At 42.3% G+C, this 17,799-nt stretch overlaps 1 protein-coding gene across 1 annotated transcript in view; it reads right to left on the bottom strand.

Annotated features, from left to right (window-relative positions):
* Positions 1 to 492: 492 nt before the first annotated feature.
* LOC110520659 (uncharacterized) overlaps positions 493 to 17,799 on the bottom strand; it is a 141,173-nt gene continuing 123,866 nt past the window's right edge. Inside the window, exons 3-4 of the mRNA XM_090230473.1 lie at positions 13,201 to 13,331; positions 493 to 6,645 (exon numbers count right to left, since the gene is read on the bottom strand). Coding sequence (XP_090086599.1) covers positions 2,730 to 6,645; positions 13,201 to 13,331 — 4,047 coding nt within the window. The 3' untranslated portion in view covers positions 493 to 2,729. The remainder of the gene's footprint in view (positions 6,646 to 13,200; positions 13,332 to 17,799) is intronic.

Below are 17,799 nucleotides of genomic sequence, written 5' to 3'. Positions count from 1 at the left end.
ATCTCAAAACAAAGAGACTCAAGAAGTAGGAATATATCTGCTTAATTTATTTATTTATCTGTTGACACAATTTTAGTAAAAACATAGTTGAATGCTGATAATAATTCACCCAGGGTGCTATAAAAACAGAACTGTATCTTACAATATAAATATGTCTAATTTACAACATGTCTTCTTTTTCTCAGAGCAAGTGGAATTAATTATATTACAGAATGGTAGGACAGTTTTTTTTAAATCCCGGGCAACAGCTACGCTCCCTTACGTATTGATCTGGACAGTGAAGCTTTTACTTTTAATTTGTCTCTTATAGATGAACTGTTTTACAAGAAGCGACAGTACAGAAGGTGCTATGTTTAAACATGTTTGTTTATAAACCGTGTAGAAGTTAATCAAAGTTATTCATGTATCACGCCCCTCTCATTTGAAAGGTGTCTTAAATAAAGTATTTCTACAAATTTGTATTACATTTTTTTTTTGGGGGGGGGGGGGGGGGGGGGGGGGTCAAAAGTTGAGCATTTGATCCCATATTGCTATCACACAATGACTGCATCGAGCTTGTGTCTCTACTAACTTGTTTATATGCATTTTGATGTTTGTTTTTGGGTGGCGTTTTTTCAGATTATGTTGTGGCCGATAGAAATGAATGGTAAATGATGCATTGGGTCATTTTGTTCACTTTTGTTGTTGTCGTTGTTGAAAGAATAAAACATGTTTCTGAAAATGTCGACAGTAATGTGGATGCTACCGTGATTTTTGTGCGCTCCCGAGTGGCGCAACGGTCTAAAGGCACTGCATCTCAGTGCTCGAGGCGTCACTACAGACACCCTGGTTCGATTCCGGGCTGTATCACAACCGGCCGTGATTGGGAGTCCCATAGGGCGGCACACAATTGACCCAGCGCCGTCCAGATTTGGCCTGTGTAGGCCGTCATTGTAAATAAGAATTTGTTCTCAGACAGACTTGCCTTGTTAAATAAAGGTAAAATATAAAACTAAACAGACAATCATGAATAATGATGAGTGTTTAGGGGGTTATGATTTTTTGTCACTTTTTTTAGTCATCATTATTCATGATTCACTCATGAATAATTCATGATTCGTGCATAATCAAGGATAGCATAGATATTATTAATGTTAGTGGTGTTCAGGAAACATATTTTACTCTCATTTACAATAAAAGTCACTCCAAAAATGACACAACACATTATTGACCATTCATTCCTTTGACAAAAACAAAATGTAATACACTTTAAGTGAATTTGTCCAAATACTTATGGCACCTTTAAAAAATGGAGGAACTAGATTTACAATCCATTAAAATGGATGCCTTTCTAAACAGTATCAACACACCTTCAAAATTAAAGGTGACATTCTGTACGGTCGTCTCATATAAACATTTTATTTATTTTTTATTATTTTTATATCTGAAATCCAAAATGCTGCGGTACAGAGCCACACACATTTGTTTTAGCTTCACTGTCCAAAGAAATACGTAGGGGAGTGTATATATATCTACTGTATTACAGCTACATGAAGACCTATGGAGAGGCTTGAAACCACACGGTAACCAGGTATACATGTCAAATCTGTGTTTTTTTGTGTGTTTTTTTTAAATTGTGATTATAAAGACACTTAGGTCATGTTTTATACAAAAGAAAACTAGTTGATTAGACATTTGAACCCATTTTTTGTCTTTGCTATCCTACTTCTGAATCAGAAAGGGGTCAACATTTATGTCAAATATGAAGACGTGTAACATCGAAGTCATCAGAACCGACCGTATTAGTTGTGTTTCTTGTTCAGGAACTAAGGAGGGATGGCTGTAAAATAGAATGAATAAATAAATAAAATAAAATAAAATAAATTAATAAAAATAGAGTGGTCTAAATTAATTTTAGAGTCAGATGCAACAAAAAAAAACACATTTTAGGACATTTAAAAACAAAAAAAATAACTTTATACTGTAGGATCTGGATCAACTCAGGGGTAAATGTTACAGGAATGATTTGTCATCATTTAGGAAAGCAAATGAATGTAGAGTGAACGTCATCGACACGTGCTATTACACCAGATACAACACTTTATTGTGTGTGTGTGTGTTCATGTTTAATTGAACTAGAATTGCATTAAAATGCCCAAAGGTAGACTATTGAAGCACTTGACTGGCAAAAAAAATAAAAACAACAGACTATAGAATACCACAGACTTTAATAATGAATCTGCCTGGGACAGTTTCTACATCAGACTGTTTATTTTTAAATGTGCACACACACACGTCTTAATTCTTTAGTTATGCTTGATTGTCTCTCTAAAGGAAATATTTCTGTCTAGTACAGTATTCATGAAAAGCACTTATCACTCTGAATACTACAGAAGCCTTTCCACTGATAAAACAGGGTTGGATGTTACAGGAAGATAATGACGTAACTACATGGGAAAAAAGTATGAGCTGGAAGTAAATTACATGTTTTGTTGGAAGCAACAAAAGGAAACATGATTGAAATAGTCTGCAGTGGGGATACAATGTCTTAAAACATGGGCTGCAAGTGGGGATACAATGTCTTAAAACATGGGCTGCAAGTGGCGATACAATGTCTTAAAACATGGGCTGCAAGTGGGGATACAATGTCTTAAAACATGGGCTGCAAGTGGGGATACAATGTCTTAAAACATGGGCTGCACTGGGGATGTGATGTCTTAAAACATGGGCTGCACTGGGGATGTGATGTCTTAAAACATGGGCTGCAGTGGGATGACGGTGGGATGTGGGTGTGACTGAAGCATCGAGGGAGGGAACATGGTTGGGCGGGGCATGGCGTGGAACGTCACTGCCATCGGGTGGTGGTGTAAACTGGGCGGGGCCACAACAGAGAGATGCGGTGTTGAGGTAAGAAAGGGAGAAGGTCCAGGGGGACACATATCCGCTCCCATAGGCCGGCGGCTGACTGGGACTGGCAGGACCTGGGGGAAGAGAGGGGGCTGGGGATGAGGGGGCAGGAAGGCTGCATGGTGGTAGGCATGGTGGTGCTGGTGGTGGAGAATGGTGTGTTGGATGGTGATGGACCCGTTAGGCACGGGAGACAGGTGGACGGGGTGGAGCATGGGAGGACAGGAGGGAGACATGGGGACAGGAGACCCAGGCAGGACAGGCTTCATCTTCCCTGGGAACACCTGGTGTTGCCGATGGTGATGGAGGATGTGTCTATGGGTCTGGATTTGAATGACACAGTGGTGTTTCTCCATGCCGTCAGACGGGTGCTGCGGATGGAAACTCGGAGGTCTGTGATTGTGGTAGGGGCTAGCTGGTCTATGATAGGGACTACACAGGCTGCCTGTAATGTTAAGGCCTCCTGGCCTCAGGCCCTCCCTGATCCCCGTCTCGTCATTAACCCTAATCCCAGGATAACACCTCTGGTGCTGGGTATGACCCTGGGGAGGCTGGGGGCTGTGGCACCTCTGGCGGTTGGGGTAGCTCTGGAAACTATGCTGACAGGACTTGTCCGGGCCCGTATTCTGTATCTGAAACCTCTGTGGAGTAATGATTGAAGGGGTGATCTCTCTCGCACCCAGTGGACTGACGTGAGCTGCTACTGTCACTGTTTGTCTTGTTATACAATCTTCTCCATTGTTGCCCATTTCTAGATTATGTACCATGATCGGGAGAGAAACATTGGGAGAGTTTTGGAGACAAATAGTGATGTTTTTATTTTCATTAGTAATACTGATTATTTCTGGGTGATTTGGGGGATCTTGTACAGGCCCAGGTAGAGAGGAAGAACTGTCTTCTTTGATGCTGGGAACACTGTTCTGAATCTGGAGCCGAGGAGAGCCTCCCATTGGCTTACTGCTGTGCTCTATAGCTGGCTGACTCAGGGCACTACAGCTGGCCAGTGGACCTTTAATAACAGAGTATTCTACATCTGTATTCATTAGATTCTGGATGTTCATCTTACATCTGTCATCAGACTTTACATCCACAGGAGGTTCTGCCATGTGAACATTGTGACCTACAGGAAGGTCTGAGATGTGAACATTGTGACCTACAGGAAGGTCTGAGATGTGAACATTATGACCTACAGGAAGGTCTGAGATGTGAACATTGTGACCTACAGGAAGGTCTGAGATGTGAACATTGTGACCTACAGGAAGGTCTGAGATGTGAACATTGTGACCTACAGGAAGGTCTGAGATGTGAACATTGTGACCTACAGGAAGGTCTGAGATGTGAACATTGTGACCTACAGGAAGGTCTGAGATGTGAACATTGTGACCTACAGGAGGGTCTGAGATGTGAGGAGCATAACTGTCCCCTCTCTGTCTCTTCCTCTGTCTCCCCGCCCCACCACAGGAAACACAGACAGACCAAGAGGACCCCCCCTCAACCATTGAACCATCTGGCCCATTGGGCTCTAGCATTACAGGTGACTGACACTTGGTGCATGGGACCTGATGGTCAGGGCCTTGCTCAACAGCATCAAGCAAAGATGATGCTGTCCGCTTCCTTCTCAACGATTGACCGATACAACAGTCTTTACCACAGCTCTCTGGTGAAAGGGATTTAGTCATGCTTGGTTTTTGGGTAATGGTCCCTGGGCTTTGTGGTGACAGATGTGTCATCGCCATGGTTCGGTTTTGTCTAACAGCCCCAGCAGGGTTCTCTGTGCAGGGTTTGTCGTGGCTCTGTGAGCCGTGTCCTGCAGCGTTTCTCTGTTCAGTCGATGGATCGACTGGGTCTCTCCTGCCGTCGCTCCCGAACACCTTTTCAGAATCCGTGGCGCCCTCATCACAGAGACTGAGGCTGCCCGCTGATCCGTTTACACTGCCTGCTGTTTCCTGTCTGCTTCTCTCTTTCTCCCTCTCCTCCCTCTCCCTCTCCTCCCCCTCTCTCTCGTCCCCCTCTCTCTCCTCCCCCTCTCTCTCCTCCCCCCCTCTATCCTCCCTCTCTCTTTTCACCCTCTCTCTCTCCCTGTCCTCTGTGGCAGAGGGAGCAGTGTGGCCGCTGTCAGCCTGATTTTGAGCTGATTGCTTTGACTTCTCTAATGGCTGTGAAGTGGTGCCTCTAAATTGGCTATCAAGTCCTTCCCGACACTCTGACTGCCTCTGGAATTTGTTGCATTTCTCTGCATCGCTCTCCACACCTCCATCCGTCTCAGTCTCTCTGTGCCTCTCTTCCTCATATCCTCCTCTCCTCCTTCTCCTTCTCCTTCTCTTCTTCTTCTTGTGGCTCCTGTAATGGCGCCGGTCTCTGGATTTCCATTTCTTGATGCCTGCTGCTCTCTTGCCAGTCTGATCTTTTGACTGACTACTAGATTTACCACTGCTGTAGACTCTGCCGTGTCTCTTCAGTTGCAAGCTGCAGCTCTCTGTGTCTATGTCACTCATGTGGTGATCACATATTAGACAATCCTTCCTCTCCACTGTCTCTCTGTCATCTCTGATAGGGATATGATAGGCCTCTTTGTTGTGCCTTTTGTTGTCTATTAGTTCCTCAGAACAGACAGAGGTTGAGCCGATACACAACGCCTCGGATATCCTCGGCTCCGTCTTACTCTGACTGTCACCAGTACGAACATTCGCCCTGCTCTGCTGCGAGGCCTTAAAGTCAAAATGGAGTGGATTGCAGCTGTAGGAGAGACGGGGCTCTGTCCTGGTGAAGGTCAGCATCTCTGAAGGCCATTGGAGAACAGTGTATCCATCTTTGCTGAGCACAGAGAAGAACGGCTGACTGGGCTTGGTGAAAGGACCCGACAGGGTCTTCACCACCACCGTACTGTCTTCTCCTTTCTCTCTCGCAGTCCCAGGACGCTCAGAGGACTGAGAGGAGGAGGAGGAGACGTTCTCAGGGGGACCATCAGAACTGCTAATGGAGAGGTTTTCTTCCCCTGAGACACTCCTTTCTACTTTATGAACTTGTTGCTGTTTGCTTGTTTCCGGTTCAGCCTCTGTTGAGCCGTTTCTCTGAGTTTCCTCAGAGTTCTGTGTATCTAATACTGTGTCTGGGTCATCTAGGGGAATGTGACAAAGGGATGCAGGTAATTGGGAGACAGAGGACACATAATGTCTGGCGATATCCTCCGAGTTAACCAGCACAGAATACAGATGTGATGCCTGTGGAGGCATGGGGATGTCAGACCTGGACAGTGTATCTGATGACTTCTGGCTCCCCTCACTAACACCGTCAGGGCTAAGATCACCAGGCTTAGTGCCGTTAATCTCCACACCCGCAAAACCCCGTCCTTTCTCCTCTGCAGTGGTTGAAACAGGGACGTTCAGCTCAACGAGGGGAATTCTGAGCTTCCGTGTTCCGGTACGTTCTTTGGAACCCTCCTCCGTGTTCTCACAGAACACAGCCGCTGCAGAATCCAGCTTCACCAATGCTTTCTTTGGGAATGAGAACGAGAAGGCGATTTTGTGCCTTTTGTAAGTTTGTTTCATGGCCTTGCCGTTGTAGGGCCAGTACGATGTCTGCTGGGTCTTGCTGTTGGAGGCCAGGCCAGTGCTGGTGCCTGTGGTGTGGTTGTGGGTGCCGGTCTCCAGCACGGTGGAGTTGTGGCTCTCTCCTGACAGTCCATCAGTACGGCTCTCTCTGCAGCTGGCGTCCACTGCTACAGTAGTAGACTTGAACTTGGGGCCACTGCCCGGAGCGCTGAAATAGAAAAATAAAACATTTGAATGAATATCAGCGAGTAAGTCCGTGTTTATACGTGCATGTTACTCCGTTGTTACGTGCAAATCCCTCAAGGATGTTAATGCTCATGATTCATGTGGATATACTTCAGCAAGGACCCTAGACGACTGCAGCGTACACTTCAATTATACAGTGTATCCAGTATATGAAAACATATTTATTTTTTTACAGTTTATTTATTTATCTTCTTCAACACTCTAAAAAAAATGAGGGGTTCAACAAGGGTTCTTCTTTGATCCTCAAAGTTCTTTGAAGAACCTTAGGTTTCTTGGCACTGACAATTTCCCCCAACAGGTTAGGAGGTACGGTTCATCGAGGAACCTCCTTAGTAGGTGGGGTGGGGGTGGGTTCTTGAAGGAATTGCACAACTGAAACATTTGGATTTACATTTGAAAGGACAGCAGATGCAGGCACATGAGTGCAAACAATTTAATAAAGCTCTCCTCTATTTAAGGTTTGTCCTTTGTATGATCTAAATGTATATTGTTTCATGATAATTCCATATATATATTTTCCAATTTGTGCAAATCTTTCTAAAACAGAAAATGGACACAATTCAACGGATATCTATCAACAAAGAGGTAAGAATATGTTGAAGGGTAGCTGTATTCTGGTGCAGATGACTCACTTTGCGTCTGTGTCTGCAGGTATGAGGAGTTAAACAAAGGTCTGTTATGCAGATCACATGTACCATCTTCCTCCCTTACCTCTTCAATGAATATCCCATAGATGTATACATTATCGACAAGGGATGTTCATGAAAACCACTATAGTCAGGGGCGGCTGAATCCCCCGAGCTGACAAGGTAAAAATATGTTGTTCTACCCCATGAACAAGGCAGTTAACCCACTGTTCCTAGGCCAGTTAACCCACTGTTCCTAGACCAGTTAACCCACTGTTCCTAGACCAGTTAACCCACTGTTCCTAGACCAGTTAACCCACTGTTCCTAGACCAGTTAACCCACTGTTCCTAGACCAGTTAACCCACTGTTCCTAGACCAGTTAACCCACTGCTCCTAGACCAGTTAACCCACTGCTCCTAGACCAGTTAACCCACTGTTCCTAGGCCAGTTAACCCATTGTTCCTAGACCAGTTAACCCACTGTTCCTAGACCAGTTAACCCACTGTTCCTAGACCAGTTAACCCACTGTTCCTAGACCAGTTAACCCACTGTTCCTAGACCGGTTAACCCACTGTTCCTAGACCGGTTAACCCACTGTTCCTAGACCAGTTAACCCACTGTTCCTAGACCAGTTAACCCACTGTTCCTAGGCCAGTTAACCCACTGTTCCTAGACCAGTTAACCCACTGTTCCTAGACCAGTTAACCCACTGTTCCTAGACCAGTTAACCCACTGTTCCTAGACCAGTTAACCCACTGTTCCTAGACCAGTTAACCCACTGTTCCTAGACCAGTTAACCCACTGTTCCTAGACCAGTTAACCCACTGTTCCTAGACCAGTTAACCCACTGTTCCTAGACCAGTTAACCCACTGTTCCTAGACCAGTTAACCCACTGTTCCTAGACCAGTTAACCCACTGTTCCTAGGCCAGTTAACCCACTGTTCCTAGGCCAGTTAACCCACTGTTCCTAGACCAGTTAACCCACTGTTCCTAGACCAGTTAACCCACTGTTCCTAGACCAGTTAACCCACTGTTCCTAGACCAGTTAACCCACTGTTCCTAGACCAGTTAACCCACTGCTCCTAGACCAGTTAACCCACTGTTCCTAGACCAGTTAACCCACTGTTCCTAGACCAGTTAACCCACTGTTCCTAGACCAGTTAACCCACTGTTCCTAGGCCGTCATTGAAAATAAGAATTTGTTATTTTAACTGACGTGCCTAGTTACATAAATAAGTTATCACAAAAAAAAACTAAATGGGAATACTGTCGTATGCATGTTTTGTTAAACATCTGTATAATTAAAAAAATAAAGAAAATGGATTCACAGACATCACTCTCCCTACACCTCTGATGAATAGAACAGGAAACCCTTCCAGTCACTATGGATACGGAGAACATCAACACATTAACATCAACACCCCAGAGGATATACCCATTGGACTTGGGACTCTTGGGAGTTTACCTCAAATTTAGATTTTTTTTTAAATTCCTAGGCTGTCATTGAAAATAATAATTTATTCTTAACTGACGTGCCTAGTTAAATAAAGGTAAAATTAAAAAAATGTACAAAGCTTTAAAAACATACAGTACAACAATTACATGTGAGGTAGCAAACCCTAGTCTGGCTTTTTTTATGGCGGTTTGGGAGTAGTGGCTTTTTCCTTGCTGAGCGGCCTTTCAGGTTGTCGATGTAGGATTTTACTGTGGATTTAGATATTTTGTACCTGTTTCCTCCAGCATCTTCAAAAAGTCCTTTGCTGTTGTTCTGGGATTGATTTGCACTTTTCACACCAAAGTACATTCATCTCTAGGAGACAGAATGCATCTCCTTCCTGAGTGGTTTGACAGCTGCGATGTCCCATGGTGTTTATACTTGCGTACTATTGTTTGTACAGATGAACGTGGTACCTTCAGGCGTTTGGAAATTGCTCCCAAGGATGAACCAGACTTGTGGAGGTCTACATTTGTTTTTTGAGATCTTGGTTTATTTCCTTTGATTTTCCCATGACTTCGCGAAGAGGCACTGAGTTTGAAGGTAGGCCTTGAAATACATCCCCAGGTACACCTCCAATTGACTCAAATGATGTCAATTAGCCTATCAGAAGCTTCTAAAGCCATGACATAATTTTCTGGAATTTTCCAAGCTGTTTAAAGACACAGTCAACTTAGTGTATGTAAACTTCTGACCCACTGGAATTGTGATACAGGGAATTATAAGTTAAATAATCTGTCTGTAAACAATTGTTGGAAATATTACTGGCATCATGCACAAAGTAGATGTCCTAACCGACTTGCCAAAACTATAGTTTGTTAACAAGACATTTGTGGAGTGGTTGAAAACTAGTTTTAATGACTCCAACCTAAGTGTATGTAAACTTCTGACTTTACCTGTATGAAGGTTCCCCAACAGTTTACAGAGAGACAGAGAGAGAGAGACAGAGAGAGAGACAGAGAGACAGAGAGACAGAGAGAGACTGAATCTAAGTGTATGTAAACTTCTGACTTCGCCTGTATGAAGGTTCCCCAACAGTTCCCCAACGTTTGCAGAACCCCTAAGGGATACCTTAAGAACCTTTTCTTTTTAGAGTGTAACCAAGATGGTTGAAATTATAAATACACCCAGCAGGACAAGATGGTTGAAATTATAAATACACCCAGCAGGAAAAGAAGATTGAAATTATAAATTATAAATTATAAACACACCCAGCAGGACAAGATGGTTGAAATTATAAATACACCCAGCAGGATAAGATGGTTGAAATTATTAATTAGAAATAAACCCAGCAGGACAAGATGGTTGAAATTATAAATACACCCAGCAGGACAAGATGGTTGAAATTATAAATACACCCAGCAGGACAAGATGGTTGAAATTATAAATACACCCAGCAGGACAAGAAGGTTGAAATTATAAATACACCCAGCAGGACAAGAAGGTTGACATTTTGAATTATAAATACACCCAGCAGGACAAGAAGGTTGACATTTTGAATTATAAATACACCCATCAGGACAAGAAGGTTGAAATTATAAATTATAAATACACCCAGCAGGAAAAGAAGGTTGAAATTATAAATTATAAATACACCCAGCAGGAAAAGAAGGTTGAAATTATAAATTATAAATACACCCAGCAGGAAAGAAGGTTGAAATTATGAATTATAAATACACCCAGCAGGAAAGAAGGTTGAAATTATAAATTATAAATACACCCAGCAGGAAAAGAAGGTTGAAATTATAAATTATAAATACACCCAGCAGGAAAAGAAGGTTGAAATTATAAATTATAAATACACCCAGCAGGAAAAGAAGGTTGAAATTATAAATTATAAATACACCCAGCAGGAAAGAAGGTTGAAATTATAAATTATAAATACACCCAGCAGGAAAGAAGGTTGAAATTATAAATTATAAATACACCCAGCAGGAAAAGAAGGTTGAAATTATAAATTATAAATACACCCAGCAGGAAAAGAAGGTTGAAATTATAAATTATAAATACACCCAGCAGGAAAAGAAGGTTGAAATTATAAATTATAAATACACCCAGCAGGAAAGAAGGTTGAAATTATAAATTATAAATACACCCAGCAGGAAAAGAAGGTTGAAATTATAAATTATATATACACCTAGCAGGGAAAGAAGGTTGAAATGATGAATTATTAATACACCCAGCAGGAAAAGAAGGTTGAAATTATAAATTATATATACACCCAGCAGGGAAAGAAGGTTGAAATGATGAATTATAAATACACCCAGCAGGAAAAGAAGATTGAAATTATAAATTATAAATTATAAACACACCCAGCAGGACAAGATGGTTGAAATTATAAATACACCCAGCAGGACAAGATGGTTGAAATTATTAATTAGAAATAAACCCAGCAGGACAAGATGGTTGAAATTATAAATACACCCAGCAGGACAAGATGGTTGAAATTATCAATACACCCAGCAGGACAAGATGGTTGAAATTATAAATACACCCAGCAGGACAAGAAGGTTGAAATTATAAATACACCCAGCAGGACAAGAAGGTTGACATTTTGAATTATAAATACACCCAGCAGGACAAGAAGGTTGACATTTTGAATTATAAATACACCCATCAGGAAAATAAGGTTGAAATTATGAATTATAAATACACCCAGCAGGAAAGAAGGTTGAAATTGTAAATTATATATACACCTAGCAGGAAAGAAGGTTGAAATTATAAATTATAAATACACCCAGCAGGAAAGAAGGTTGAAATTATAAATTATAAATACACCTAGCAGGAAAGAAGGTTGAAATTATAAATTATATATACACCTAGCAGGGAAAGAAGATTGAAATGATGAATTATAAATACACCCAGCAGGAAAAGAAGATTGAAATTATAAATTATATATACACCCAGCAGGAAAAGAAGATTGAAATGATGAATTATAAATACACCCAGCAGGAAAAGAAGATTGAAATTATAAATTATAAATTATAAACACACCCAGCAGGGCAAGATGGTTGAAATTATAAATACACCCAGCAGGACAAGATGGTTGAAATTATTAATTAGAAATAAACCCAGCAGGACAAGATGGTTGAAATTATAAATACACCCAGCAGGACAAGATGGTTGAAATTATAAATACACCCAGCAGGACAAGATGGTTGAAATTATAAATACACCCAGCAGGACAAGAAGGTTGAAATTATAAATACACCCAGCAGGACAAGAAGGTTGACATTTTGAATTATAAATACACCCAGCAGGACAAGAAGGTTGACATTTTGAATTATAAATACACCCATCAGGAAAATAAGGTTGAAATTATGAATTATAAATACACCCAGCAGGAAAGAAGGTTGAAATTATAAATTATAAATACACCCAGCAGGAAAGAAGGTTGAAATTATAAATTATAAATACACCCAGCAGGAAAGAAGGTTGAAATTGTAAATTATAAATACACCCAGCAGGAAAAGAAGATTGAAATGATGAATTATAAATACACCCAGCAGGAAAAGAAGATTGAAATTATAAATTATAAATTATAAACACACCCAGCAGGACAAGATGGTTGAAATTATAAATACACCCAGCAGGACAAGATGGTTGAAATTATAAATACACCCAGCAGGACAAGATGGTTGAAATTATTAATTAGAAATAAACCCAGCAGGACAAGATGGTTGAAATTATAAATACACCCAGCAGGACAAGATGGTTGAAATTATAAATACACCCAGCACGACAAGATGGTTGAAATTATAAATACACCCAGCAGGACAAGATGGTTGAAATTATAAATACACCCAGCAGGACAAGAAGGTTGAAATTATAAATACACCCAGCAGGACAAGAAGGTTGACATTTTGAATTATAAATACACCCAGCAGGAAAAGAAGGTTGAAATGATGAATTATAAATACACCCAGCAGGAAAAGAAGGTTGAAATGATGAATTATAAATACACCCAGCAGGAAAGAAGGTTGAAATGATGAATTATAAATACACCCAGCAGGAAAAGAAGGTTGAAATTATAAATTATAAATACACCCAGCAGGAAAAGAAGGTTGAAATGATGAATTATAAATACACCCAGCAGGAAAAGATGGTTGAAATGATGAATTATAAATACACCTAGCAGGAAAAGAAGGTTGAAATGATGAATTATAAATACACCCAGCAGGAAAAGATGGTTGAAATGATGCCATTCGAACCGATTAAAAGCAAAAATGTCAACATTTACAACCAGAAGATGTTCTTTGTGACTATTAGCCTGCTTTAAATGTCAGGAACTATTAAACATGATCTGTGACAGATCACATCCCGTAGGCAAGAGGTACTTGGACCAATGATTGTAACCAAATCCTGGAGGTATGTTACTGGGTTTCTATACACACCATTGGACCTCTCTGCGTTGTTCGGCCAGCTCATGTAACCTCTGGAGTGCTCTCTCCTGTTTCCTCTCATCCTTCCTGGTTTTAGAGGCCACATTCCGGGCAAACTCTCTCTGCTTCAGCTCCTTTAGCCGCTGTGGATGGCAGAGAACAAATATTCAGTTTGATATCTCCATCATCACAAAGATATCGCTTAAGGTTGTGTCCCAAAACACCACCTTATTTCCACTATAGTGGATACGTTTTCACCAGGGCCCAAGTGGTGTACTATATCGGAGAGAGGACGCCTACATCTTGTGTTGAGGCTATTGGCGCCCAGCCTGATTAGAGAGAGAGAGAGAGAGAGAGAGAGAGAGAGAGAGAGAGAGAGAGAGAGAGAGAGAGAGAGAGAGAGAGAGAGAGAGAGAGACAGAGAATGAGAGAGACAGAGAGAGAGAGAGACAGAGAGAGAGAGACAGAGAGAGAGAGAAAGACAGAGAGACAGAGAGAGACAGAGAGACAGAGAGACAGAGAGACAGAGAGACAGAGAGACAGAGAGACAGAGAGAGACAGAGCGAGACAGAGAGACAGAGAGAGAGACAGAGAGACAGAGTGGGAGTCTCCTTCTTTTTCTCCTCAGCCCTACAATCGTGTTATTTTAACAGACTGCATGGGTATCTATCTTGGTATGTCATGGATTCAACAATATACTGCACTAGCAGCGCAGATTAAAAGTCCCTTCAGAACAACTATGGGAGGTGATAAAGGTGTTTTCACACCACTGTTACGCTTCGGCAAACCTATTTTCTGCACAAATGAAAAAACTGGCTTCAGATGTGGCCGCTAAACTCCATGAAATTGGCCTATTTACTTGTAAAGATCAAACTCGCTGATATTAATTGGAATTTGCTTCCATTGTATGAATATATTTGTGTTTCTGAGGGGCCAGGAGAGGAGCGATGGAAACACTATTTTCCTATGTCATGTTGATTACAGGGTATATATATATATATATAAATGCAAATGGGTAGTTGCATATTGGATGTTGTAACATATATATTTTTTAAACACATGTTTCGGTAGGGTTAGCAAAATGTTAAATGACACTTAAACATTGCATTCCTTACGTTGTATGACATAACACTATGCATTGACACGCATTCAACACTTTCGTTATATAATGTCAGCCAATTTCAATTGTCTGTATTCGCAAAGCTGTTACATTTATACAGATCTGCTTGTTTGCTCAGTGTTACTATGTCATTGTTGTCACCAATAGTGTGGTAATGATTAAAATAGCATTGGTCACCTCAGACAGCATGAAGAGTTTAGCTCCAACATTGGTTACAACAGACAGCCTGAGGAGTCTAGACCCAACATTGGTTACAACAGACAGCGTGAGGAATCTAGACCCAACATTGGTTACAACAGACAGCGTGAGGAGTCTAGACCCAACATTGGTTACAACAGACGGCCTGAGGAGTCTAGACCCAACATTGGTTACAACAGACGGCCTGGGTAGTCTGGACCCAACATTGGTTACAACAGACAGCGTGAGGAGTCTAGACCCAACATTGGTTACAGCAGACAGTCTAAGGAGTCTAGACCCAACATTGGTTACAACAGACAGCCTGAGGAGTCGAGACCCAACATTGGTTACAACAGACGGCCTTTGTAGTCTGGACCCAACATTTGTTACAACAGACAGCGTGAGGAGTCTAGACCCAACATTGGTTACAACAGACGGCCTGAGGAGTCAAGACCCAACATTGGCTACAACGGACGGCCTGAGGAGTCTAGACCCAACATTGGCTACAACAGACGGCCTGAGGAGTCTAGACCCAACATTGGCTACAACAGACGGCCTGGATAGTCTAGACCCAACATTGGCTACAACAGACGGCCTGAGGAGTCTAGACCCAACATTGGCTACAACGGACGGCCTGGATAGTCTAGACCCAACATTGGTTACAGCAGACAGTGTGAGGAGTCGGGACCCAACATTGGTTACAACAGGCAGCGTGAGGAGTCTAGCCCAACATTGGTTACAACAGACAGCGTGAGGAGTCCATCTCCAACATGATGTTACACATATTTTAGCACCGCCACACACCTTCTCCTGTTTGAGACTTCAGTATTAACATCCTCTTCATCCCAAATACCACCCAGTACCTTGTATAGGGCGCTACTGTCGACCAGGGCCCATAGGGTGTAGTATAGGGAATAGGGTACCATTTGGCATGCGTTTACATTGGGTCTCATAGTAAGGATGTGATGTGGTGAGATCCCATATAATTTTGTCATGTTTATCAGACCTTTACCTCTCTGAGGGAGCAGGCTGGGTTAACTGGTCTGATCCTCTATGGATGGTGTTTAACACTACTGTGTGTGAGTGTGTGCGTGCGTGTGTGCGTGTGCGTGTGCGTGTGTGTGTGTGTGCGTGTGTGTGTGTGTGTGTGTGTGTGTGCGTGTGTGTGTGTGTGTGTGTGCGCAGATACAGTCCAGTCAGCCTTCCTAACCACCACACTGGTCTCTGTCAGCCTCAGTGCCGGCTGGCTGGCTGACCGGCTGGCTGGCTGGCTGACTGGCTGGCTGGCTGACTGGCTGGCTGGCTGGCTGGCAGAAAATACCAGGCAGGTTTGCATCTCCTATATTTATCACATTCCCAGGTGCGTTAGGTGCAATGATTAGTGTCGGTGGTGTAGCTATCCATCGATCGCACACAGCGATCCCGTTGGCAAAGGCTTCCTGAGTTCTGAACGATTGGTGGAACAGGAGGAGTGACCTGTGTTGCATTAGGATGCCTTGGGTTACATCATGTGGAACAGGGCGCTAATACCTCAGACTTAGAGGACACGTTCCTCATCTCCCGTGATCCGCAGGGGAAACCTGCCAGGGTTTCAGAGCTGTAGTACTGAAATACACCCATTTTCAACTCATTTTTGTAGAAGTCGTTTCGACACGGTGGTGAGATGAGATGGGGCGGGGGGGTGGGGGGGGGGGGGGGGGGTAATCAATGTCTCTCAGTCTAAGACTGAAATACTTTTTCATCTTCTAACTTTTGAAAGTCAGAGTTTTAAGAGGATGTCTTCTCGTTCCAGACGGGCTATGAACGTATTTGGTTGTGTTTTGATTCTCCTAGTGATATAATTCTGGTCTGGCTATTCCCTGCTATCGATGGCCGTTTTATTCTCGTACCACCACCACAGTGATATTATTCTGGTCTGGCTGTTCTCTGCTTCGTCACTCGATGGGCGTTCTGGTTTCTGGTTTCTGATCCTCATCCAGCTCCCTGGCGTTTGGTTGGAGGCTACAGAATAACTGAACAACTGAACTAAACAACAGAACTACAGAACAACTGAACATCTGAAATGAACAACAGAACAACTGAACATCTGAAATGAACAACTAAACAACAGAACAACAGAACATCTGAAGTGAACAACTGAACAACAGAACTGAACAATAGAACACATGAACAACAGAACTGAACAACTGAACAACAGAAAACAGAACTGAACAATAGAACACATGAACAACAGAACTGAACAACTGAACAACAGAAAACAGAACTGAACAATAGAACACATGAACAACAGAACCGAACAACAGAACAACTGAACTGAATAACAGAACAACATGACAACAGAACAACAATACATACAACAGAACAACAGAACTGAAGAACAGAAGAACAGAACATCAGAACTGAATAACAGAACGACTGAACTGAATAACAGAACAACAGAACTGAATAACAGAACGACTGAACTGAAGAACAGAACAACAGAACTGAATAACAGAACAACAGAACTGAATAACAGAACAACAGAACTGAATAACAGAACAACAGAACTGAATAACAGAACAACAGAAGAACTGAAGAACTGAAGAACAGAACAACAGAACAACAGAACTGAACATCCAAGCAGGGTTGTATATTTTCTGCAGGGCATTGTAATCTCCACAAGCCTCTGGGAGGAGGCCGTGTGACATTGGCTGTGTGGTTCCTAATAGTGTGATGAATGTGGCTGGACCAAAGCTGAAACGTAGATGTGGTCTATTATATACTGGCTGTGTAGTAACCAGTCGATGGACCCAGTCTAGCAGAGGGGTGTGTGTGTGTGTGTGTGTGTGTGTGTGAAAGCACTTTCCTGCGTGTGTTGGCATGTAGGGGGTTCTATCTAAATCCCCCAGAAATCCATGCATTCATTTCTCTCACGCTGGCTACATTCAATAGTGGGTTCACGGGGGGGGGGGGGGGTGGTTGTAGATGCTTCAATAGTTGACTGAGCCCCTGGTGTTCACAGCACCGACCCAGGAGACTTTTAGCTTTCAGGTGCTGTGCGAGTCCAGAGCAACGGGGTCAGAACACATCAGAAAGCAGGACTAGTGGAGGAATTACAGATTTAAACTCGCTATTTAAAGGTTAGCATTGATGGCGATTCCCTTTTAGGTAAAACATTATCCAATATTGAATACATGTCAAGAAGAAAAACAACACTGTCGTCTACAAATATATGAAAGGAAACAGAACCGGCAATGTTCAGTTGTTTTCTGTTAAACGTTTTGCAGAGACTTCAGCAGTGTATTGTCAAATGTATGACAAGCAAGCTTTATCCG

Source organism: Oncorhynchus mykiss, chromosome 3, assembly GCF_057628025.1.
Source record: "Oncorhynchus mykiss isolate SJ-2025 chromosome 3, ASM5762802v1, whole genome shotgun sequence".
NCBI classification, from domain to species: domain Eukaryota; kingdom Metazoa; phylum Chordata; class Actinopteri; order Salmoniformes; family Salmonidae; genus Oncorhynchus; species Oncorhynchus mykiss.
The sequence above is the reverse complement of the archived record's forward strand: the minus strand, read 5'-3'. Positions and strand labels throughout refer to the sequence as shown.